The sequence below is a fragment of the Camelus dromedarius genome, chromosome 2, assembly GCF_036321535.1.
Source record: "Camelus dromedarius isolate mCamDro1 chromosome 2, mCamDro1.pat, whole genome shotgun sequence".
Lineage (NCBI taxonomy): Eukaryota > Metazoa > Chordata > Mammalia > Artiodactyla > Camelidae > Camelus > Camelus dromedarius.
Window position 1 is genome coordinate 53,477,526 of NC_087437.1, and position 24,535 is coordinate 53,502,060.

Genomic DNA, 24,535 nt, shown 5'->3' on the forward strand with positions numbered 1-24,535 from the left:
ACTAATGCTATTTAGTAAGCACATGCAAATATGGTAAGCATAACATTTATCAGAAATACATTTTAGAGTTGCAGGCAATGTGGATCTGGATTTTTTGCTCAATTTTGGATTAGGAAGCCTTCTTACCTTGAAAACCCTTCAGCAGTTGTAACCTAAACCAGAGTTTAGCCCTTGATTATTTCCTGTTAAAAGACTCTGGAAATCCTCCAGGTAACAGTAGTCCTAAACCTAAAGAAAACATTCTACAATTAGGCGTTAATTGTTGATTGATTTCACCCGATAGACTTAAGTGAGACAAAATTGTTGGCCACTTTTTCTGAATTAGTATTTTCTTCAGCTTCTTGGATGCCAGGAGATTCTTAGTAGGTTTTGGATGAGACAATAAGGATCTCTGACTTCTATTCTCAGAAGACGTCTGGCATCACCCCAGATCTGGATTTGAACACTATGGGGGGGTTGGACAAGGTGCAGCATCACTAGACTGAGGGCCAAGTCCGCTTTGTCATCTTGGTCTTAGTTTTTATCACAGATCCCAGCATGACAACAATTTTCAAATAAGTAAATGATTTTCTGGAAAAAAATACATGTAGTATTTAGAACCAAATATCGTATCAAGTACAATATACAAATACAGAAAATTGAGTCATTTTTTTCCAGCTATCAGGCGTTAGGTTGGTCGTCTGAATCAACGAGAAAATGTTTTCCTGAGTATTCGTGATATCTTGCAGTGTGGGCAGAACTGTATTTTAAAGTTAAACGACTAAACATATATGCATATTTTATTAACGGCTTGGGTTATGGCTCCTGTTGAAAAGCTCTGGAGCTTTAAGAATCATGCAGTTTATTTAAGCAGCAAGGCTTGGGTTGTATTCCGCTCAATTTCAATAAATCAACATTCATTCTGTATAAGCAATTAAAACTCAAAAAAAAGCCTTTTGGGAAAAAAAATGACCAGATCCGAAACCTATCTAGCCTAAGGCGGCGGAAGCATCCATTTAAAGTTCTGCTTAATAGGAAAACTACCCCTGTTTGCAAAAATTAATGATTTTTATCAGGCATTTCTTACACCCGTTAAAATTAGCATTATTTTTAGGAGAGCGAGAGAAGACCAGACGCAACATGAGAATAGAGTTGGCTACTCCGGAGACATCTGCCAAGGACACTACACATTGCTTCTCGCCCTGCGCAGCGTACGGTAAACCGGCTCTTCTGGGACGTGCTGGGTGGCCGACATTTTCCGAAGCAGGAGTTTCACACTTTTAAGGTCTGAATGGATGTTAAACGCTCGGGCCAAAGGCCAGGCGGCTCCTTCTCCTTAAGTAGCGTGGGAACAGGCGGAATAACACGATTCCCCTCCAGGGCAGAGCGTGGACGTGCCAGCCCCTCCGGCACCGAGCACCCGGGGTCACGGCGAGCTCGGCACACTTGCCCGCAGGGAAGCCGGGGCGGCCCAGCTCCCGGCGCGCCCCAGCCTTCCGCCTCCCGGTCCGGCCCGGCGCCCCGGCCGCCTCTGCTTCAGGGACGTGGAAACCCCGTAGGAGCAGGGCGGGCGGGGAACGCAGTCTGCCTACTTCTTGCTGCAATATTCTTCCGCGGCAGAGCAAAGAGTTCCAACCTTCCCCCAGGGTTCTGGGATGTACAGGCAGCCTGTAATATCGACAGGTAACCAAACTTGGGTTTTCCCGCCGCTTTGCTTAGGATATTTTCTGAGATAAGGACCCCAGGATCACAATTTTGTGGCAGGCCAAAGACCGACGGGGAAATTCCTCCGCAGAAAACGGGTTCCGGCCGCGAGCCTATAAAAAACGGGTGGTGCGGCCCGGCTGTCTTTTCAGTCGGGCGCTGAGTGGCTCTTCGGATCATGTCTGGTGGCTCCGCGGATTATAACAGGTATGGGGCTTTCTTGGTGGCGGTATTCTGTAGCAAAGGTTGTAGGATGGTGGGGGAGACTGGGATACTGGCGAGGAGGCAGGGAACCCCGGGTTCATAGGCGTTGCCTTGGGGCACAGTACCCCTGTGTTCTTCGAGAAGCTTCCATAATGGGTAGGGTTGGGACTGTGGGGAGACGAGATAAGGGTAGGAAACGAGGTAGTGAAAGGTGTGTTTTCCCAGAGGCGCTTGAAAATAGCGGCCCCTGCCCTGCCGAGCCCGGCGTTTAGTTGAAACCGTGGCGCAGCCCGCATTCGGTTCATGAAACTGGGGCCTAAGGCTTTATTCGCGGCCAAGGGCGGGAGTTGGAGTGCTGGACTACATGTAGGTGGGATGGGGGTAGGACGGCAGCGGCGCCCAGTCGCTGCGGCCAGAGGCCGGGTGGGGCTGCGCCGGCAACGGGGTCCCGGCGAACCGTTGGCATGGCCCTCGGCAGGCCTCGGCCTGCGTCAATCACCCCGGCTTGCGCAGTGTTAGGGGCGGAGCTCGGCGCGTGGAGCTCTCGCGAGACGGTCGGGCTCCGGGAGGGGAGAGCCTGGCGCTCGGGCCTGGGGGGGAGGGCCCGCTTCCGTGGGGCCTTTCCGGGAGTCCCGAGTTCTTAAGCTTGGGGCAGGCGCGCAGTACATTGTGTGCCCCGCAGCATCAGCCTCTTTGGCAAGTGTACACGTGCGTGGGAGGCGACCTGATGAGACAGGTAATGGAAGGGCACATCCCCTTAATGTGCAGTTTACGGGGGATTGGAGAAGACATGTTCCCTAACTGTAGTATTTTTGTCAGCAGAGAACATGGCGGCCCAGAGGGAATGGACCCCGATGGTGTCATCGAGGTAAGAAATGTGTGTAGAATTGGAAATTATTGAAAGGTGGGTTGGTTCATCCCATTTATTCTTTTTTTTTTTTTTTAAACTTTCAGAGCAACTGGAATGAAATTGTTGATAACTTTGACGATATGAATTTAAAGGAGTCTCTTCTTCGGGGCATTTATGCTTATGGTTTTGAGAAGCCATCAGCTATTCAGCAGAGAGCTATTATTCCGTGTATTAAAGGTAAAAGAATTCGTAGGCACTTTTTGAAATCGAATTCACTGTTCTGCGTACAGCTGGACCATAAAAGGGAAAATACTTATCTTCTGGGGGACTAGCACCTATTTGTATTCCTCAAAGTGAAATGATGGCAATCATCTTTCGGGACTGACCTGAAATGAAGAGAATACTCATTGCTGATCACTTGATTATTTGGGCATAATTCATGTTCCAAATGGAATACATGGTGTGAACTAGAAGTGACGGTTTGATGTGGGATCGGTAAATATGTATCCTACTTTTTTTAGGGTATGATGTGATTGCTCAAGCTCAGTCAGGTACTGGCAAGACAGCCACATTTGCTATTTCCATCCTGCAACAGTTGGAGATTGAGTTCAAGGAGACCCAAGCACTAGTATTGGCCCCCACCAGAGAACTGGCTCAACAGGTATTGATAGTGTAGTTGAAAAAAACTGCTTGCGTGTTGCATAGGTTTCAGGTTTCACAACTGTGAAGAATTTAAAGCTTAGTATAAATTGGTCCTACAGAGCCCTCCTTTTAACTGTCCGTGCATGCAGGGAGATTTTGATGAAAGTTAAACAGGAACTGGGTGTTCAGGTATGGTTTGCAGGGTTGTGTAACAGATTGACAAACTGAAGGTTTCTGCTCAGGGTGGATAGGTCCGTTCCCATTTTTAAGTTTGAATGCAGTTGTGCAACATGAAAACTGCAGTGACATGTTATTTGACTGTCTCAGTAGTTTGTTACGCATCTGTTGCATGCTGTGTTTTCAAAGCTCACTGCTGTATTGGCTTTGAAGTAAATCTTGCTAATAAACCTGTAGGCTTTATTAAGGTCAAGATACAAGTCGCAGTACCCTGCAGAAAAAGAACATTAACTGTTCTAACTGCAGTTGTGAAGCTTGTTTTGCTATTTACACCTTCCTACGCAGTGAAAAATGTAGGAAATGTTTCATTCTTTAACCTAGTTGGTAGCTGGGGCAGCAGAATTCCAAGTTTGACAAGGCACAGGACATTTTCAGTGAAGTTTATCTTGAGGCAGTTAGATGGGTCTGCATTTTAAGCTTGGAAGTAGTTAAGTGGTGTGCATGCATAAAAGCTTGTTTGCAGACCAGATATTTGCCATTTTGCTTTGGAAGTTTAGTCACAAAAGCCTGTAGTTCTATTGGATGATAATTAAGGCTTTTGGCTTTCAGATCCAAAAGGTAATTCTGGCACTTGGAGACTATATGGGAGCAACTTGTCATGCCTGCATTGGTGGAACCAATGTTCGAAATGAGATGCAAAAACTGCAGGCTGAAGCACCACATATTGTTGTTGGTACGCCAGGGAGAGTGTTTGATATGTTAAACAGAAGATATCTTTGTAAGTATTGAGTATAGTTTGGTTTTCATATTATAAATAGCATGCCTGAGAATCTAGAGATGATAATATGGTTTTATTTTTAACAGCTCCAAAATGGATCAAAATGTTTGTTTTGGATGAAGCAGATGAAATGTTGAGCCGAGGGTTTAAGGATCAAATCTATGAGATTTTCCAAAAATTAAATACAAGTATTCAGGTGAGCTTGATTGCACTTACTCTTCTATAGCTGGAGGTTAGGTTTAATGCAGGTACTGTTACAATACAACTGAAGTGTTCTATTGTCGTTCCCCCTGCTTAAAGTAATTGATGCATAACTATCTCTGTCTAGCACAATTCCATGCCAAAACAGAGACGCTTGGTCTCAAACATTGTTTTTCTTATTGTGAAAGTTGTGCTAATTATTTGTGTGATGTGTGACAACAGAATCACTGTTTTTAAGGTTGTGTTGCTTTCTGCCACGATGCCAACGGATGTGTTGGAAGTGACCAAAAAATTCATGAGAGATCCAATTCGAATTCTGGTGAAAAAGGAAGAGTTGACCCTTGAAGGAATCAAACAGTTTTATATTAATGTTGAGAGAGAGGTAATTTGTCTAATTATTAAACATAAAAATGTAGCCAGGTTTTGTTTTACCTTCTTGTATAAGCACTGTGCTAAAATTATAGAAACTAGGATCACATCTTGGTTTTTGTAATAATGCTAGCAGAGTACACACAAGAAGAAGAGTAACTGCACTAGATTGTAAAGACTGGGGTGGACCTCTTTCTTAATGTCCAGTGTCCTTTGTCTTAAGATTTGGTGCAATATATCTTTAATCTAACAATGAAATTCTAACGAATGGAAGTTAGAAACGATGATTTTAATGACTTAAACTTTCTCTTTGAAATGCTGTAGGAATGGAAGTTGGATACACTTTGTGACTTGTATGAGACTCTGACGATTACACAGGCTGTTATTTTTCTCAATACAAGGCGCAAGGTGGACTGGCTTACTGAGAAAATGCATGCCAGGGACTTCACAGTTTCTGCTCTGGTAAGAGATGGTCTAACCTAGTAATGATAATTGAAGTCTCTTCATTAAAGCAGGATTTAGACTACAATATAGCTGTAAGTGCTGTGTTGTCGTTCCCCCTGCTCAAAATAAAGTTGTTTCTTAACTATACCTGTCTGCTTTACTCCTGTAGCAGCCAGGGACGCTTGGTCTCATACATGTTGATAAAATATTTTGATTTGATGTGAATTAAATCATGATATTAATTTCAGGTTTGTTAATTTGCAGCATGGTGACATGGACCAGAAGGAAAGAGATGTTATCATGAGGGAATTCCGATCAGGGTCAAGCCGTGTTCTGATCACTACTGACTTGTTGGTAAATCTTACTGCTCTTTGTAATCTACCAAAAGTTTGTATTGGGGGAAGGTTTTTAAATAACCTTTACCAACTTAGGGCTATTTGGGAGAATAAAGAAAAGACCACACTCCACAGTGGGCTATACCATTTAGTATAGTCCATTACTATTTTGTGGCCTACATTACATAATTGTCTAGTTTTTTAAAATTAGAATTTGAACATCATACCCCATTGTATTTCAGGCTCGTGGAATTGATGTGCAACAAGTGTCATTGGTTATAAACTATGATCTACCTACCAATCGTGAAAACTATATTCACAGGTGAGTAGATGGTACCTTAACTTACAACTACTATATTGATAAAATTCGTATTTTGCTTTTCTACTGACTGATTTGCCTGAAAGGTAACCTCAAATCAGGGAATCGAGTAGGAAAGACAAAGTAACTTCTTGGTAGGGTGTAAGTAAATTATCCTTGGGAAGATTGCTCATACAGAGTGGGAAAACAGTTGTGAATGTTGCCCAGATTGTGGACTCCAGACATACAGATCAGGTTGTTTTAAATCTGTTGGTCTTAGCTTATTTTTGAGCTTAATTTTTTACTGATGCTCGTGTCCATGTGCTTTCTCGGTGATTCCTCTAGCTGGGATTTTCTTGGTGTCGTCTGGTAGCAATTTGAGCAGTCCCTGGTTTAGCTATAGTGGCTTTATCCCTAAATAAATTGGAATTGTACTTTGTTATATGATGTAAAAAAAGACTTTTTAAAAAATACAGGAGTCGATAGCAGCAGTTGATGACGAGATGGCGCTCAGAAACGGCGTTGACGTAATTTAGGACGTGGAATCATAAGCGAAACAGCACACTGTTTGAATAAAGAGCGAGTCGGTATTTATATTTGTTTTTCTTTTGTCATGATTATTTGATATTTTAAGATGCTCCAGCCAAGGCATTCTGTATATTAGCTTACTAGGTGGTTTGTATTGTCTGGTTTGTCAGGAAGGTTAGAAAGCTGTTTTGGAGGTAAACACGTTTGAGTAACTTGAGTTATAACGTGTGAAACTGAGCAAAAAAGGCAGTGATCAGGTCACCATACCAAATACTTGTTTTCCCACTGAAAAAAGTTGTAATTTTTAGACAATAGTTAACCTTGCACCATTTGTGTTTACAGTTCCAGAAATGCGTCGAAATGGATTACATAACTTCTTTTTGTTTTATCCCTGGTGTTTTACATCTGTCCCAGGCTGACATCTGCTCTTGGCTGGCCCACTTTGGTATGGGCTTTAAATTCGCTATCCCAAACAATACTGTCATCTACTTTAAAAAAAAAATAATGCTCAAGACACCTGATAAAATCTCATTTTGCAGCCAGACAAGCCTTGATTGAATCCTTCTGGCACTAACTGGAAAGGAAGATTTTTTTCTCTAGATATTGATTAGCAGCTAGTGCTCCAATTAGAAGCACGCACGAATTATAACCTTGATAAGTAAACAGCAGCTGATGGTTAACAAGTGGATCATCATGTTCATTAGTTCATGCAGCATGTGAGAAATAATATATTCTAATTGTTGGTTTCTTTTTCTTACGCAGAATTGGCAGAGGGGGTCGATTTGGGAGGAAAGGTGTGGCTATAAACTTTGTTACTGAAGAAGACAAGAGGATTCTTCGTGACATTGAGACTTTCTACAATACTACAGTGGAGGAAATGCCAATGAATGTGGCAGACCTTATTTAATTCCTGGGATGAGATAGTTTTGAATGCAGTGCTCGCTGTTGCTGAATAGGCGATCACAACGTGCATTGTGCTTCTTTCTTTGGGAATATTTGAATCTTGTCTCAATGCTCATAACGGATCAGAAATACAGATTTTGATAGCAAAGCGACATTAGTCGTGAGCTCTTGTGAGGAAAGTCATTGGCTTTATCCTCTTTAGAGTTAGACTGTTGGGGTTGGGTATAAAAGATGGGGTCTGTAAAATCTTTCTTTCTTAGAAATTTATTTCCTAGTTCTGTAGAAATGGTTGTATTAGATGTTCTCTATCATTTAATAATATACTTGTGGACTAAAAGATATAAGTGCTGTATAAAATCAGCCAATTATGTTAAACTAGCATATCTGCCTTTATTGTGTTTGTCATTAGCCTGAATAGAAAGGCCTTTAAAATTGATTTTTTTAGAAAGCATTTGAATGCATTTTGTTTGGTATTGTATTTATTCAATAAAGTATTTAATTAGTGCTAAGTGTGAACTGGACCCTGTTGCTAAAGCCCCAGCAAGCAATCATCCTAGGTAGGGTTAAACCCCAGTAAAATTGCCATATTGCACATGTCTTAATGAAGTTTGAATGTTAAATAAATTGTATATTCACTTTAAAGGTGCTTTGGTCATTTTATTAAAAATCATTTTACAAAACACATGGTTTAACAATTCTGAGTTAATTGCTGCATCACGGTAGCAGAAAGGCTGATCAGTTGCAGATATTCATCAGCACCGTCTGCTAAACATTTGTCTACTTCCTATAATAAAATGAAAGGTTAGTAAATAAAACTTTCTTTCAGTATGTTGATCTTGCTGAAATGCAGAAAAAGCTACTTACAGCAAGCTTCTCTGTAATAATAGACTTCTGTTTATCAGAAAGGTGATCATTTTCTACAACCACATCATGAAGTTGATTTACAAGCTGAGTTGCTGCATGACCCTCATCTATCAAGTCCTGTAACAACAAAAACTTGATTTTGGTATGATTGTGTTTTAATTTTCCCTTCCCCCAAATTAGTAAAGTCACTTTACCTTTACTACAGCTTCTAGTTTGTCAAAAGAGCCACTCTGACACGCAGCAAATACTCCATCAATTGTCTTTGCTGGTATTACCTGAAAGATAACAGTTTCTGCCAACCAAGCTTGTGCCCATCCACTCTCTCCTGTTCCATGCTCAATGAAGTGGCACATGGCCTGTAGCATGGAACTGTTAGCTGATGCTGAATCCATGCAGAGTTGGGAAGGCAAGGAACTGGAAAAGGGTCAGCTTTTTAAGTGTTAACGCTCATATTTGGGATCCAAAAAGGTGATTTACAAACTTGGACCTGAAATAAGCTCTCCTTGAGGAAAACAACTATCACTGGGTGACAGTTGTGATCAACGTGTTAAACATTCTCCAATTTGAGCCCGCTAGTCAGTGGGTGAGGAGTTCCCTTTCACCAAGATGCCACTAACAAGATACTGATTGGAAGTGGCAGTGACCCTGAGGGGAGCATCCAGACAAGGGCATGGTACAAGAGAATTCCTTTAGTGATTTTAACTCCCATCCCTGCCTGAAGCATAATACTCTCGGGTTATTCCCTTATTACACTGTCCCTAGCATAGTATTTGGCACATGCTATACAGACTAAGTGTTTATATTCCCCCAATACATGAATTCCCAAAATTCATGTTAAAAATCACTATTGATGGTATTTTAGAGGTGAGCCTTCAGGAGGTGATTACAGGTCATGAGAGTGGACCCTTGTGAATAGGACTAGTGCCCTTTATATAAAGGGTCAGAGAGCTCCCTTTTGCCACAGGAGGATGCAGGGAGGTGAAAGCCATGGATGAACTAGTTTACTGAACTAGGAAGTGTATCCTCAACAGACAATATGTGGACACCCTTATCTTGGACTTCCAGCCTCTAGAACTGTGATATTTTTAAGTCACTCAGCCTATGACATTTTGTTACAACAGCCTGAACAGACTTAAGACAGCACATAATAAGCATTCTGTGTGTGTGTATATATATATGCATATGCTGAAATAAAATTTTGTAAAAGTCACAAGCCAACTAAAAATTACAGAACATGCAGTGCTCTTACCCCAGCAATATCTGTGATCACCTTTTCTGTGACTTCCTTTCCACCGGTTAATCGAGTAGCACTCTGAAGAAATGTAATAGCTTTTCTTAAGTCTCCTTCTGACACTTTAACAAGATAAGCTATTCCCTGAAGAGAAAAAAAGTTGTTTTTTAACCTATTTTGGCCAATTAAGGCTGACTTTAATTAAAAAAAAAAGTAAAAAACTGTTTTTAGCCAAGAGTTAGTGGGGGGAAAAACAAAGTCTTTCCATTTTTGAGAAGATTATCAGTTCTATAGTGGCAGAATTCATGGAGACAGCATCACCCAAAGAAGGATAGAGAGCTCTTGGCCTCTGAAAGAAATTTGCAGAGAAAAGAGAAATTCCATACTTTTCATCCTATTTTCTTGATTACATATAGCAAAGAAAATGAAAATTATGGTTAAATTCTGTTAGTGACTAAGGAGCCTATATATTCTATCAGTGTACCAGAATTTCATCATACCAAATTAGTTCTTAAGAGTATTTGTTAATAATGACAAGTGGAGTATCTTGTCATTATGCAGAGATTTGTTGTTGCAGAATTTGCATTATATGTACTAAATCTGCCCTAGCTTTGGGATCCTGAAATACAGAAAATAAACTTCTAATAGCAACAGAAAGGAAGGCTGAACCTGCAATTCTAGACATTCCAACTGTTGCTCATTTACCTTAACTTTGCCTGAAGAATTGGCATCAGAAATTGTAGCAATACACATCTGATTCTTTCAAGGCTTCTTCACAGGCATTCATCAAAGGAATTAGAAATTACAATAATGGTTAAACAACTAGTAATTACCTCATTGCTAATTTTGACATGTTCTTTATCAGCGATGTCTAGTAGTCGCTGCTGTTGAATTTTATCTGACAGAGGTTTGAAGCGGAATTTAGAACATCTAGAGGTCAGCGGTTCAATTATTCTGTAAAACATTGGAAAAAACAAGTCAATGTCTGAAGAAGAATCTCCCCCAAATAACTCATTTTTATCAAAAACAAATTAAGATTTGATGGAGGAAAAACTAATGGAGGCTTAAAACATTTAAATTTTTTTCTCTCCCTATTTGGGGCTATCAAAATAAGGCTGCCTAGCATCTATTTTTAGGGCAATATACATACCGACTGACATAGTTACAGATGAGACAGAATCGGGTGGTTTTAGACTCTTTCTCCATGGTACGTCTTAAAGCTGCCTGAGCAGCAGAGGTCATAGAATCTGCTTCATCCAGAATAACAATCTTAAAAGGAGGACATGGCTTCCCACTGATTTAGAGACACACACAGGAGTTATAATTCACATATCACCACAACCCAATTTGAAAACATTCCCATCACCCCAAAAGGAAACTCTGTGCCCATGAGGAGCCATTTCTCTCCTCTCCCAACGTTCCCAATCATAGGCAATCAGGAACCTCTACTGCCTATTTCCACAGATTTGCCTCTTCTGGATACTTCATATGAATGAAATCGTATGTTGTCAACATGTCTTTTTTGACTGGTTTCTTTCACTTAACATAATGGTTTTCAAGGTTCATCCACACTGTAGTATATTATTCCTTTTTACTGACAAATAGTATGGCATATACTACCTTTCATTTGTCTATTCCTCAGTTGATGTTTATTGGGTTGTTTCCGTGTTCTGACTATTATGAATAATGCTACAATGAACATTTGTACACATGTATATGTGTTTTCATTTCCTGTCAGTATATATTCTAGGACTGGAATTGCTGGGTCATATGGTAGTTATGTTTAACTTTTAGAGGAACTGCCAAACTGTTTTCAAAGTGGCTGCACCATTTTACATTCCAAATAGCGATGTACAAGGGTTCTAATTTCTCCACATCCTTGCTAATACTTGTTGTCTTTTTGATTGTAGCCATCCTAGTGGGTTTAAAGTGGTATCTTACCATGGTTTCGATTTGCATTTCTCTATTGTCATGTCTATTTTCATGATGTTGATGAGCACGTTTCGATGTGCTTATTGGTCATTTGTATATCTTCCTTGGGTAATGTCTATTCAGATCCTTTGCCCATTTATAAATTGGGTTGTCTTTTTATTATTGAGTTGTAAGAGTTATTTGTTCTTCATCTAAATCCCTTATTGTATATGATTTATATATACTGTCAGTCCAAGGTAGATATCAAAAATTGAATCATTCACTTTCTACAAATTCTTAAGTGTGCTCTGATAAAAATTTAAATATATGCCAGGTACCAAAAATTTAATCTTGGAACTTTGCCACCTAAGGAGTGTAAGTAGTTGACTAAACACCCCCGTTGAACTCAGGATGTCCTATTTTAATTATTAATAATATCTTCTCTTTCATTCTAAAAGTATCCCAGTTTGGACAAGGACATATATGGTCACCCTAATTATGAAATATACACTGAATCTTAAGGTATATGACAGATCTTCTTTTAATAACACAATGGCAAAAATAAGGATTTTTATTACGAATGTACCACAAACCATCACATTTGATTAATAAATACTCCTTAGACAAAATATTGATTAAAAACTTTGACAGCTAAACAACCTAAAATTAGTTATTATAATGGAAAGGTCATTTCTAGGTTTTTCTAGGTTTAAGTAGTTTAGAAGAAAATATGATCTTACATAAAAAAGGAGTTAGAAATTTGACAGAAACATGTATTTTAAACAAATACAATGACATGATATAGAGAAGGGAAGATGAGCTTACTTACTCTGAACGACTTCCTGACACAGTTAACTGGGCAAAATTCTTCACTTTCTCTCTAACTACTTGTATTCCACGTTCATCAGATGCATTTAACTCAAGAACTCTCAATCGAAAAAGTTCAGGCCTATGTGAAAACGAAACAAATGTGAAACATCATAGAGCATGTATGTAACCCAAGTTTAAACCATATTTTAACATTTGTACATATTTCAGTAGTTTAAAATACACCTAGTAAACAATATGGATAGAAGGCAAGGCACATAATTATTTCTGTATTTTCTCTTTTTCAAATGCATTCAGTTAACTTCTTTTTCCCATGCATTAAAAAAAAAAAGATTATATCACATAACATGTTAAAATTTAAATCAATTTTCCAGTTTGGATTGTATCAAACATCTTGCCATGTCATGATAACCACTGTAAATAATGGCCACATGACTTTCCAATCTATGACTATACCGTCATTTACTTAATTTATTTAGCATCCTTCTATTGTTAAGACATTTAGGTAGTTTTAAATATGCTGCAATTTCAAATAATGCTGCAACATAGCATATTTTGAATTATTTTCATAAAGTAGCTTGCTATAAGGAAAATTACTGGACTAAAACGTGGACGGTTTTTTAAGTTAGTTTAAAAAAAAGAAGATTAAAAGTAGCTCTGTGGGAAAATAAAAGAAAATAAAAACAACTGGTTTACCCTGCCAAACCACTGTTTCAAAAACTTCCTTCCAGTTATTTTTCTACATACATTTTTTTTAAATAGACAAAAACCAAAAGTTGGGATTTAGTCTTTATTTTTCCTAAACAGCATGACATCCTAAGCATTTTTCTATGCACATAAACATTTAGAAATCTCTGGACATGTATTTGGTATTTTAAAACCACATATACTATTTAATTTATAATTAAAATAAGTTCTTTTAGTTCTACAAGACAAACATTTTAAAAAGAATATTTTACAAATTATACAATTTGGACTGACCTCTTCTAGAATAACTATACTTAACAGTTTCACTATGACTACATTGCTAAAGCTAGTTCAGAACAAATCTAACTGATTAAGTTGCAGAATAATCAAAAAAGCTCTTTTAAGATTTTCTTGAGAAACAAAAGTTGCTATCAAATTAATAATAAATAAAATACTAGGTTCAGAGCAGCTTCCCCTTTTGTCTTCCTTCACATTTCAACAGAACTAATTATCCTTACATAATTGGTGGTTTCAGAGGCATCTAATTATTTTCATGTATAGGATTTCAGATGTACCCCTAGGCCATATGCCTGATATAAAAATTCTTGCTAAATTAAAGATAGCCTTTGTTATGTTGGTGTATGTTGCATGGATATCAGACATGGGCTGACATAAAGCCGAGATAGTTAATCTAGAGGAAGGCTCTAAGAAGGTGGCTCACAGAGATTTTCTGCTGTACCTGGAATCATACTACATCAACTACCACACACTTTGCTTATACTCAGGATGCTTGAGGGCAAGGAGCTGGCCCAGCCACTCCAGGCAGGCCCTGGGTAGTCCAGAGTAAGAAGAACTCAAGAAGGGGTGGTGCACGTCAGTAGCCTCAAACGCAGGAAATTCTATGACCCAGATGTGAACATGATCATTAGGAAAGTGATAAAACTATCAGTGTGACAGGAGATAGTTTGGCTCCTCTGGGTTCCAAAATCATAATGAAAGAGTTAAAGTGATGAAAAAAATGACAAGGCTCCTTGCGTTGTGGTACATTCAAACATTTGAACAAGGTTCAGAATAAATGTTCAAAAGATATAGGCAAGCTAATTTACTGGAGGGGAGAAACTGGAAATAGGTTACTGGATTATTTAAAAATTCAGAAGTAAAAGTAAACTCAACAACCTCATGGAGTAACCAAACACAAAGTTTTAGAGAAAGAAAAGCAGTACCAGAAATTTTCAGTGTCAGGTCTTTAAAAAGAGGGAGAAAGGGAGAGATTTCAACTTACCCAAAGAGTTCTCTAGCTGCTGCCAAAATAGTGGATGTTTTTCCAGTTCCAGGTGGCCCATAAAACAAGAGATTAGGGAGCTGTAGAAGTTAAATTTTATTTCTTTAAAATTGAATTCTGACACAAACAAGTGAAAATGATGATCAAAAATGTTATGGAAGACTGCAATGACTTCCCTAATAGAGAGGGCATATACATCTGAATACAAAGATTTCTTAATATAACTGGTATCATAGTAACAACAGCACTAAATCCTGCTCTTTCACATAATACTATTACTTTTCCCCAAAATGTCTTTCTAATTAATATCTTAGACTGAATTTATATTTGATTGTTCTATACCTCATCTAATACTTTGGTGGGGTTTTCAAAGCTGGAATTAAAAACCTCTTATTTCTGAAGAGAATCCCAGGCTTCTGTCAGTTCCCTATCCCACACCTTCGTTTAGGACTGGGCAAGATTTTATACTTTGTAAAGATGTCAGCTGCTTCAAAGGGGACACAGACCAAAGGAGCAGTTGGATTTGGCCAATACTGAGGACAAAGAATTGAAAAAGGCCTATTAGGGCTTTGCATAGGCTGAAGTTCCAAGAACAGAAACATTAAAAAACAACAACAACAAAAACAAAACAAAACAAAACAAAAAACCCCAAACCCATGCATCTATTAAGTGCCTGGCAGAGCTCCACATCATGATTATGTATCCTGTGAGGATGCCCGCCTGTATCAGCAAGATTTCATCAGTGGAAGAAAGGATAAGATTAAATAACTAGTTACCTTCTTTTAAGGTGGCTTGGCTGCTATCAAACAGGCAACTGCTCTGTGCTACCGATTAACAAATATATTAAACTCTTCAGTATGTCCTTTCACGTATGGAAATCTCAGCACATAGAAAACTAAGCAATACAGTTTATTTGCTTCCACTCTTGTCTAACCCTCCCCCTTCCCATCCATTAATTTTCAACGAAATCAGATGCCATTCTGCTTGCTACTTCAAACTATTCACTAGCTTCATATTCTTAGAAAAACAAAAACAGACATATAAAAAAATCAACCAGCTTACCATAACCTATAAGGATGTCCATCATCTGCTCGCCACCTCTCTCACCTTCTAAGTTCCAACTTACAATGGTCTCCAACCGCTAAGCACTTTCTGGCCTATACACATGCTGTCTCCCATGAGCTGAGGTCTGACTCCTTTTTTCTGTTTGGCAACTTCTACCGCATTACAAGTCGGAAGCCCTCTGTGATCCCAATCTAAAGAGGGTCTCTGCTGTCATTCTCCTGTCAGTCTTTGTTGGACTTGACATAATTTACAATTATTTATCATTATTTATTTAGTGATTGGGTTTAATTGTAAAATACCTATCTACCTCACTAGAGGGTAAGCTTAAGAAGGTCAAGAACCTTATTTGTTCTATTCACATCTATAGTCTCAGCATCTCCTGCGGTACTCAGCATATGCCAAATAAATAAACTAACATATAAATATATTACTGTTACACTGGTAACATACAGCTTAAGATACAAACTATGAGATTCACCATTTAAAAACAAAAACACCTCATTTTTAAAACCATTATTTTGATCCATGCATACCTCAGTAGTTGTAATGATTCATCCATGTAATTACTACATACAATAACTTAAATACTTTAAAACACAGTAAAATTATTAAATAATATATATGGTGCATTCAAGAACTGTATGTGGAATATTAGTCCTAAAAATTGATTTCTGAAAACATGTCTCATTATAATTCTACTTCAAAACTTTTAAAGTAAATCAAGGAATGAATTATTTTCCTTTACTCTTTAGAGTTAAAAAATTTACTTCAAGTTTTAAAAAACTTAAGCCTGAAAAGAAACACAAATTATTAAACAACTGGTTAAAGAAGAAAGTTCTTAATTCAGCCTCATAAATTAAACTCAGTAAGTGGATCATAATCCCACTACATTTGCCTGAAGAGTTGAGAATACTCGCAATTAAAATACATTGTCAAACTCTGGTTTCTCTTCAGATCATCTAAATCTTTCACCTTTTAAAACACATCATGTCCTGCAATCTTTGTAAATATTATTATGCAATTTAAATTGTATACTAATATAAAACTGAAAGGTATCTGGATCAAATCAAAACAGATACTGGTAAAGAAAAAGATTTTCAATAGTTTTGTAAGTTTTATATAATATAGCTTCTTTCAAAATATATACTGTTACTATGTAACCTCAGGAAGAGAACAATGGCAGCAAAAACCAAAGAACCTCTAATTCAAAGCAGCCAGGTTGAGGGAAGAAAATCTTGGGAATAAAGCAAACACCCACTTCCCACTTCCATCTGCAACTGTTTCTGCTCCTCCACTAAGCTCCTAAGGCACTTGATCACATACAATTTTAAATTTCTAATTCTTCATACGGGTTTATCTTATCTTTGAGTTAATCTAAAATGTAAGTCACTCAAGGACATTTTATCCTACATATCACAGCAGGAGACATAATGCTATAAGCAGAATTAAATGCTCAATTTTTTTTTTGTATTGTAGTTCAAACCAAATCCTAAAATTAGGTGAGCAATTATACTTTCAAAGACTCTTTGACTCTTCCTCATAGTACCTATCATTATCTATAATTCTCTTATTTATTTTGCTTACATATTTATTCTGTCTCTCCCCACCAAAATAAAAGCTAATGAGCAAAGAGATCCAGCCTGTCTTGCTCAATGGGCTCCACTTGAGTACTCTATAACAATGCCATAGGACAGAAGAGATGCTCAGCAAATATTTGTTGAACTAATCCTCCACTGTATAAAGTTATCAAGGGCTTACTGTACATACAGAATTGTATTTAAAGGAGGCAGGAGGCTATAAAAAAAAAAGAGAGTGAATAAATTAAGTTTTAAATCTGCTACTCACATCAGCTCCTTCTAAAGACTTTTTCAGCACTGCAACCACTTCTTCCTGGAAAGCAACTTCATCCACACATTTTGGGCGACTGGGGGGGGGAAGAGAAAAGTTTTTGTGTATTATAGTAGCCACAGAAGTCTCTCTCTTCACTAAAATACCAAAGACAATTCTCTTACATCAGTAATGAAATAAGAAACTTTCATAATTGGAAGCAGGTAGAAACCCCATTTGTATTTACTTTAGACAAATATATACTGAAGGAATTAATTTTTCACTCTTTCAGATGCACTGTTTGCATCTATGATACTTACAAAAATTATGCAAAAGGATTTTATTTTGTAACATCACAAATGCCAACTGGTTAAAAATGTAAAGTGAACACTTTCCTAGAATTTGACAATATGTACCTAAGCTAAAAAGGGAGACCTATTTAGGAACCTCAGGATAGGTAACAATTTTGATTAATATAGTTACATATGTTACTATGTTGTTAATTGGTTAATACCAATTTCCTCTATCACCTAACTGGACAAAAAAATGCACATCTGTTCAGTTCATGGAGGGTTAACAAAATAACAAGTTTAACCAATAGGGAGTATAATAATTTTTGTCTTACATCATTAACAAATAATGCTAAACTAAGTTATACTCCCAACCCTAAGATAAAGCTCTATGCTTAGCTACCTAATCAAAAGCTTTGCTTTGATTTATACTTTTCTAATTAATCAGGACAATGCTAGGCAGGGATTTTATGTCAGACAATGTTATCTAGGAAAACCAGTGTAGATTATAAATCAGGGTTTCATATTCAAATACTTGCAAGGGCTAGGCAGATAAAAAGAGTGAAGAATGCAGAGTGTAAGGCAAGAGACACTAGTAGGACTGTGGTGAAGAACATATGACCTTTCCAATACGGGAAGCAGTACTCAAGTCCATCTAAGCGTAGTCAGGCGAGAAACTGCATCTAGTGCTGCCTAATTTCCTGAAAGGCTGAAAATCTAAATTTTCTCCTTGTATAACTTCTTTAATTGAAGGAGTCTAGATTTTTGTGAAATTTCCCACTTGTAAAAGTACTGTTTGCGCCAAACATTTGTGAGGGCCTTATACGGCTTAGTAGTAATCTGCAATCCTTTGGCAATAACTCAGGATACACCAACAGTTACAACTGCTTATTATTTCACTTAGCTGAAATTTCAGTGCCACGTAAGATGTTGTTTTTGCCAAAAATGTATAAACAAGCAAAAACTCAACAATTTACAGCTATGAGTAATGAAAAGAATAGATCTGAACTTAAGTAGAACTCCTGACCAAGAGCTTATAGTCATTTTATAGAAATTTTGTTCTCTTTACTGCTGTATCCCAGCCCCTAAAACCGCACTCCTGAGTTACAGAGAAGGCTGTAGTCCATCTATAAGTTAAGAGAATTCAACTAGATTATTTTAAGGTACATTTCAGTTCCAAGGTTCCATGACTTATATAATTGGGTGATTTTCAAGGACAACATCTAAATGAGTAAATCATCCCCCCCTTAAGTTTAAAAAAAAAAAGTGATCAAAACCTGTCAGAGAGGTAATTTATTAACTATTTCAACATAACCAAAACATTCTTACTATTTTTCCACCCATGGAACAGGTTTGGCTTTCTTGTTCTCTCCACTACTTCTGGCAGTGGCAGCTGCTCCTCGATCCTTGGTCAATGGTGGTTTAGTGCTGATAGATGTGCCTTTTAGAAATGCCTGCATGGTTACTTCACCCTGACCAGGTGCAAGACAGAAAAGGAAAAGTTCTTTTGAAACCATTATGAGGAGGTAAAGCCTGAAAGCACACTTAACCTTGTGCAAAGATACTCAATAAATCTTTACTAAATAAAGGACATCACCCCATGACCTGGCATCCTCTGCGTGCATTGTACTGAGGGCTAGAGGGACATAAAAGAGGCCAAAGTGCTCAAGGAATTTAAAATCTATTTATAGTGAGGGAGTTATAGAACAAAGATAAATCTCACATCAGAAAAATTTTTGAGTTCCAAACTTTTTGATAAATATGATAGCATTAATGGCCAAAGTGTACATGGGTCTTGATAGTCTCTTCCAGTTTAGTCATGGGCCTCACTCTAGCTCAGACCCTGGAATGGACTCAGCAATTAGGAGTACTGGGACCACTAATGAGAACATCCACTTCTCTTGGGCCTAGAGCTCCACTCAAGGATCTATTTTACTGGCGGAGCCCATGACTGCCTTCAGAAGCTCTTTTGACGAGGAGGGGAGGGAACTCCCGTTAAATTGGAAACAGCTTTTTTTTTTTTTTCTGATAGCACGTTCATTTGAAGAAATCAAAACAATGCAGAAAAGCGAGTTTTAAAAATTCACACAAAATCTCACCCAGAAGATAAGGACTAACATTCAGGTGAACATTCTTCCAGGCAGTAGAAGGCTGTTTTAGGAGAGAGCTTGTCTGAAAATTCCCAGCATTAGTGGCAATTATATTTTCCTTCACTGCTGTATTCCCAGTGCCTAGAGCAGTGACTGGTACATGATAGACGCGCCGTTAAGAGTTGGTGACTGTATTACCACGTATGAGACTCAGTTTCCCCTTCTGTAAAATAAGCTAAGGCCTATTCGTAAGGCAACTGAGTTAAATGAAAGAATTGTGTAAACAACAGTTCTGTGGTTGGCATATGCGTATATAATCAATAAATCAAATAAGTTGTTAGTATCTGTAAACACTAAAGGTTTAGTGCAAACTTATTAAAAATAATAATAATAATAATAAGGTTTTTAACGTTATTGGATTACTCCATCCCCGCCAGAGGCTGCCAAAAAGTAACACCGCCCAAAGCAGGGCTCTGAGACATGCTGCGCTGAGCCACCGTTACACGAAGGGGTGCGCAATGCGTAGAAGGCGGCGAGACCGGAGCGCTGGTCCAGCCCCTGTGTGCGCTTCGACGGCAATGGAAAATATCACAGGGAGAAGAGAAGGCGAAGGCGACCCCCGCAATGTCTCCGGCCGGTCACCTGTTCTCCCCGGCTCCCCGTGCGTGTTCCCGGGGCACTGCCTGGGCCTTTCAGTCACTCGTCTCCGGAACGAAGACGCCGCCGGCTCGTTCCTGGGGTTTCCGGGACAGGGGAAGGGCGAGGAGGTCTCGAAGTTTCAGCTCGGTCCCCCAAGATGAAAATATCAGGCCCCGAGCCGCCGACCGAGGACACTTAAGATTGTCTCCTCCGTCAGTACAGGCCCCACTTTCCCGCCACCGAACGGCGGGCGCAGGGGAGGGCGGGAATACGCAGTACGTCACACGTCATTTCCGGTGCCCAGAGCGCCCCACCTTAAGGGAGCCGGTTCTTCCTATTCCGTGGTATTTAAGCAAACGAGATACAGCCTTTTAGGGATGTAGACACTGGATAGGAATCACTGCGGATCACTCTGTCCCCGTGCATCCCTCCGACCGGATGCTGCAGGGCCAGGGAACTTGAGCGCGGCCGTCCCCGAAGAGACGCTGGGGCCGCAGACCGGCGCGTTCAGCCGACCGGAGCGGGAAGGGCTAGACGGGTGCTCACTCGGGAGGGGGAGGGTTCGTAAGGGCCTCGGATCCCGGAGGTCCTCTCTCTTTGTAGGTACGAGTCTGTAGAACCTGTACCGTACTGTTAATTCATTGGCAGCCATGGTGGGGGGGGGGGTCACCGGCATTTTTGCGGTGACACAATTTGGCTTGCAACCTGCTTCACCCCCCAAATGACGGGGGAGGCGTTTGTCCTTCGCCAGAAGAGGGCGCGCTGAAGATCCCTGTCCTCTCCCTTCCCATTCGTTGTCGCGGAGTAAACCGTGTGCGCTTCAAGGGCAGCGATCTCTGAAGATGCCTTTCTTTGCCCTTTTGGGTGCATATCGCTTATACCTCTATTTGTGTCTGCCCGTCGGTAAGAGGGAGGATCTTGCCGTGCAGCTATGGTCAGCTCATCCCAGAGCCCTGACCAGAAATCTGGTGGCGCAGACGCTCAATTAAAGTTAAATGATTGATAATGTTTACTGCGACCAGGGTGCACGCAGTGTGTGCTCTAGGCAAGTGTTCGAGGCCACCCTTTTTAACTTTATGCATTTGTCTAAGCTCTGGATTTTTCCTAAATGTTTTTGAAATCGGACCCTTTTGAAATATTACCTTAACTGCAGGCCTTTACTAATTACCGTAACCCGCAAGGTTGATCTGGGTCTTCTCCAAGTGAATGACCAAGTTTTATTTGGCACAAACTCGACATGATACTTTGTTAACTTTGTAAGTTTATTCATCTGCCTTTCAACAAATGCTTATGGAATGCCCATACATTCTGGGGATACAGCAGGGAACAAGTGGAAGGTCTTTGCCCTCAGGTAGCTTTACAGCCTAGGAGGGTGACAGGCAGTGCGATAGATGTGTGTTACGCAGAGGATGTAGGGGGCTCTGAGTACATACGTTCCAGGCCTAACCTAATCAAGGGGTTAACCAAATCAACTAAGGGTGCTTCATGCTATCTTGTAACTCCCACAGGCAAGGCCTAGTACAATCTCTGAATAGGATAAAAAGCACACAGGTTACCTATCTGGTTACTGGTTTACATTGTCATAACTCATCAAAATGTTCATTTACTGTTTGTACATTTTATTGTATGTAAATTATATCTCAGTGCAGTTTATAAACCAAAGATCTGTGAAGGTAGGTGGTATTCATTTGCTACCTAAACACCTGAACCACACAGAGGGAGATATAATCACATTTTACAAAGGAGACTCAGCCTTAGATGGAGAAGGTTAACGGCAAATAAGCAAAGCCAGAATCCACATCTGGGACTGACTCTGGAGTTAAAGCTTGTATTAGTCACTGGGCAGGTGCAAGGCTGGCATGGAGGTGCCTTTATCCTAAGTAGAAAAAAAGACCTGAGTGGTAGACTGTTTGAGCAATTGGTTTAGAAAATGTCCCATATTCCTCCAGTATATTCAGCCTTTTGATGGAGTGAAAGAATTAGTGATTAGAAGAGCCTCGCCTGTATTTCAGTCTCCACTTGCCCCCTCAGCTGGCCATTCTATTCTTGAACACAACTAACAGGTAGCATTCTAACCCAGGTATTTTGTGAGTTTATCTGTGCCTGAAGTACTATCTCTGTCACCAGAACAAGAAATGTCATTATCTAAATACGTAGTGTTTTTTTTGTATTATACATGGGTGCACATGTGATAAAACCAGTTAATAAATTTGTCTTTACTGTTTTTTAACGGATATTCATTCAGTTACTATTATGTGGAGATTTGTGAAGTTTTTTCACTATTATAAAAGGGCTTTCAAAAGTTGAGTACAACTTTACTTAGTGTGTTGCCAAGACAGAACTGTACCTGGATTATGATGTATGGGTCCACTAGAAAAGGAAAAGACTTGGATGGTAAATAAAAGAAGACTGCTGTCAGGAGTGGGAGGAGTTAGACAGTGGGTGACTGTGTCAATTTTAAAAAAGGAAATGCAGGTGCAGTGGATGTTCTGGTGTGCCACCTTTTAGGACTGAGACACTCACTTCCCTAGGTGACAGCTCTCAGCTTAGTTCTCTCTAGCAATTGTCCTCAGCCAAACAGAGCCACTTTGCCCAAAGTCTCAGTCCTTCCTTGAGGCAGCCCACCTCCAAGGACCAGACTAGGAGAGGTATAAAGTCTTAGCCCCTTTGCCTTATGTGGCACAATTCATGGATTGTCCCAGCCCCAGATCTCTGAGCACTTGCATCACAGTACAACCTCTGACCAGTCCTGCTTCTCTGACCCCTCTCAGCTTTTGGTCCCAAGAATTACCAACTAATTAAAAACCTGTATGTAAACTTCAAAATCTCAGAATCTGTTTCCTAAAGAATTCAGCCCATAGGATACTTACAAGACGTGGTCTTAGAAAAAGACTCAAAGATGAAATTTTGAAGTTGGATCATCTACCAGCCTTCTGGTAATGAGCGTCCCATCTCTGGTGGTAGTGGTGCATGGACAGCCCCTGGAATGTATGGCAATTGGTAAAACTTTCACCAGTGGCAAACAGGAATGGGATGCCAGTGGAAGGGAACGTCCCAACAGATGCAATATCCCAGATGTTTAGGAAACAGTAACTATAAGAACTTTGGAGTTGGATGGCCATTGGGGGGGCCTCATTAATTAAATAATGAAAGCCAGTGAAAGACTGAGGGTGATTAATTGCCAATTCCAGACCAAATGTGAAAGCTAAAGGGTCTATTTGGCAGCATATGAAATGATACACATATCCTGCAGCTGGAGAGCTAAGAAGGTAAAAGACCTGTACTCGGAAAACTACAAGGCACTGATGAAAGAAATTAAAGATGACACAAACAGATGGAAAGATATACTGTATTCTTGGACTGGAAGAACTAATATTCTTAAAATGACCATACTACCCAAGGCAATCTACAGATTCAATGCAATGCCTATCAAAGTACCAGTAACATTTTTCACAGAACTAGAACAAATCATTTTAAAATTTGTATGGATCAAAAGACCTCCAATAGCCAAAACAACCTTGAGAAAGAAGAACGGAGCTAGAGGCATCATGCTCCTTGGCTTCAGACCATACTACAAAGTAATCGAAATAATATGGTACTGGCACTAAAACAGACACATAGATCAATGGGATAGAATAGAGAGCCCAGAAATAAACCCATGTACTTATGGTCAATTAACTTATGACAAAGGAGGCAAGGACAACAGAGAAAAGACAGTCTCTTCAATAAGTGGTGCTGGGAAAACTGGACAGCTACATGTAAAAGAATGAAATTAGGACAGTCACTAGCACCATATACAAAAATAACCTCAAAATGGATTAAAGACCTAAATGTAAGACCGGATACTATAAAACTCCTAGAGGAAAGCACAGGCAGAATACTCTTTGACATAAATCACAGCAATTTCTTTTTTTGATCCAAAGGAAACAAAAGCAAAAAATAAATAAATAAACAAATGGGGCCAGGCACCATTCTTGATGGACGTACATAATACTAAACCTCTAAAATTGATATTGTTATCTTCATTTTTAGGTGAAAAAGTGATGCTTGTGACCTGTCAAGAACAAATCATGACTGTGCCGAGGGCCTGACTGCGATGAATAATCACTGGCTGGCTGGCTGGCACTTTCAAGTCAGTTTCCTCCCCTGGAAAACGAGAAGCTTTGACTAAGAAATGTTCTCTAAGGTTTTGTCTGATTCTAAGAATTCCTCGACTAGGAGCTATAGGAGTTCCAGAAGTGCAGAGATTTTGTGTCTGCCACCATGTAGCCCAGGGTCCAATGGAAGCACTGAGGGCACACAGAGTGGGAGGCAGTGTGTTAGAGCAGATGGCCTCAAAGGGACATCATGGCAGGGATCTGCGTGATTTTCACCACCTCCCACAAAACCCCTTTCTCCTCCCTGTCCTC

General features: G+C 39.5%; 2 protein-coding genes and 5 non-coding genes across 11 annotated transcripts; 6 read left to right on the forward strand and 1 right to left on the reverse strand.

The window, feature by feature from the left end:
- Positions 1-1,748: 1,748 nt before the first annotated feature.
- On the forward strand, positions 1,749-8,054 carry EIF4A2 (eukaryotic translation initiation factor 4A2). 4 transcript variants are annotated; one of them, XR_010383861.1, is made up of 12 exons: positions 1,788-1,890; positions 2,707-2,755; positions 2,842-2,974; positions 3,259-3,398; positions 4,166-4,334; positions 4,421-4,530; positions 4,774-4,917; positions 5,229-5,366; positions 5,613-5,702; positions 5,926-6,005; positions 6,458-6,564; positions 7,272-7,412. XR_010383861.1 is itself a non-coding variant. In XM_010976140.3 (11 exons), exons 1-11 carry the CDS (start codon positions 1,862-1,864, stop codon positions 7,414-7,416), a joined length of 1,224 nt encoding a protein of 407 aa, XP_010974442.1. In that variant the 5' UTR covers positions 1,749-1,861; the 3' UTR covers positions 7,417-8,054. The 4 variants fall into 4 exon arrangements, 2 of the variants coding, with proteins under 2 accessions (XP_010974442.1, XP_010974441.1); XR_004137129.2 differs by having other exon boundaries at positions 6,458-6,568; positions 7,272-7,411; XM_010976140.3 differs by lacking the exon at positions 6,458-6,564 and having other exon boundaries at positions 1,749-1,890; positions 2,710-2,755; positions 7,272-8,054.
- Positions 3,089-3,157, forward strand: LOC116155839 (small nucleolar RNA SNORD2). Its single transcript, XR_004139734.1, has one exon. It is a non-coding gene; the product is annotated as a small nucleolar RNA SNORD2 (small nucleolar RNA).
- LOC116155808 (small nucleolar RNA SNORA63) lies at positions 4,577-4,703 on the forward strand. Its single transcript, XR_004139698.1, has one exon. It is a non-coding gene; the product is annotated as a small nucleolar RNA SNORA63 (small nucleolar RNA).
- Positions 4,966-5,143, forward strand: LOC116155833 (small nucleolar RNA SNORA81). The gene has a single exon (XR_004139728.1). It is a non-coding gene; the product is annotated as a small nucleolar RNA SNORA81 (small nucleolar RNA).
- Positions 5,414-5,544, forward strand: LOC116155804 (small nucleolar RNA SNORA63). Its single transcript, XR_004139696.1, has one exon. It is a non-coding gene; the product is annotated as a small nucleolar RNA SNORA63 (small nucleolar RNA).
- On the forward strand, positions 5,727-5,866 carry LOC116155823 (small nucleolar RNA SNORA4). Its single transcript, XR_004139717.1, has one exon. It is a non-coding gene; the product is annotated as a small nucleolar RNA SNORA4 (small nucleolar RNA).
- RFC4 (replication factor C subunit 4) lies at positions 8,049-20,416 on the reverse strand. 2 transcript variants are annotated; one of them, XM_031452925.2, is made up of 12 exons: positions 20,130-20,376; positions 19,497-19,548; positions 18,727-18,869; positions 17,126-17,204; positions 14,216-14,295; positions 12,248-12,367; positions 10,658-10,801; positions 10,341-10,461; positions 9,526-9,651; positions 8,471-8,551; positions 8,277-8,393; positions 8,049-8,196 (listed from the first exon to the last, which is right to left on the reverse strand). In XM_031452925.2, the coding sequence occupies exons 2-12, from the start codon at positions 19,515-19,517 to the stop codon at positions 8,101-8,103; spliced, it is 1,128 nt and encodes a 375-aa protein (XP_031308785.1). In that variant the 5' UTR covers positions 19,518-19,548; positions 20,130-20,376; the 3' UTR covers positions 8,049-8,100. The 2 variants fall into 2 exon arrangements, with proteins under 2 accessions (XP_031308785.1, XP_010974444.1); XM_010976142.3 differs by lacking the exon at positions 19,497-19,548 and having other exon boundaries at positions 20,130-20,416.
- Positions 20,417-24,535: the final 4,119 nt, after the last annotated feature.

Excerpts from the sequence above, each read along its gene's own strand:
- EIF4A2 (XM_010976139.3), top strand. The coding sequence starts at position 1,862 with ATGTCTGGTGGCTCCGCGGATTATAACAG. Across the intron at positions 2,975-3,258 it reads TATTATTCCGTGTATTAAAG|GGTATGATGTGATTGCTCAA; the intron begins GTAAAAGAATTC and ends TACTTTTTTTAG. Across the intron at positions 3,399-4,165 it reads CCAGAGAACTGGCTCAACAG|ATCCAAAAGGTAATTCTGGC; the intron begins GTATTGATAGTG and ends TTTGGCTTTCAG.
- RFC4 (XM_031452925.2), bottom strand. The coding sequence starts at position 19,517 with ATGTTAGTCCTTATCTTCTGG. Across the intron at positions 8,394-8,470 it reads AACTAGAAGCTGTAGTAAAG|GACTTGATAGATGAGGGTCA; the intron begins GTAAAGTGACTT and ends TTGTTGTTACAG. Across the intron at positions 8,197-8,276 it reads TTATTACAGAGAAGCTTGCT|GAAGTAGACAAATGTTTAGC; the intron begins GTAAGTAGCTTT and ends ATTTTATTATAG.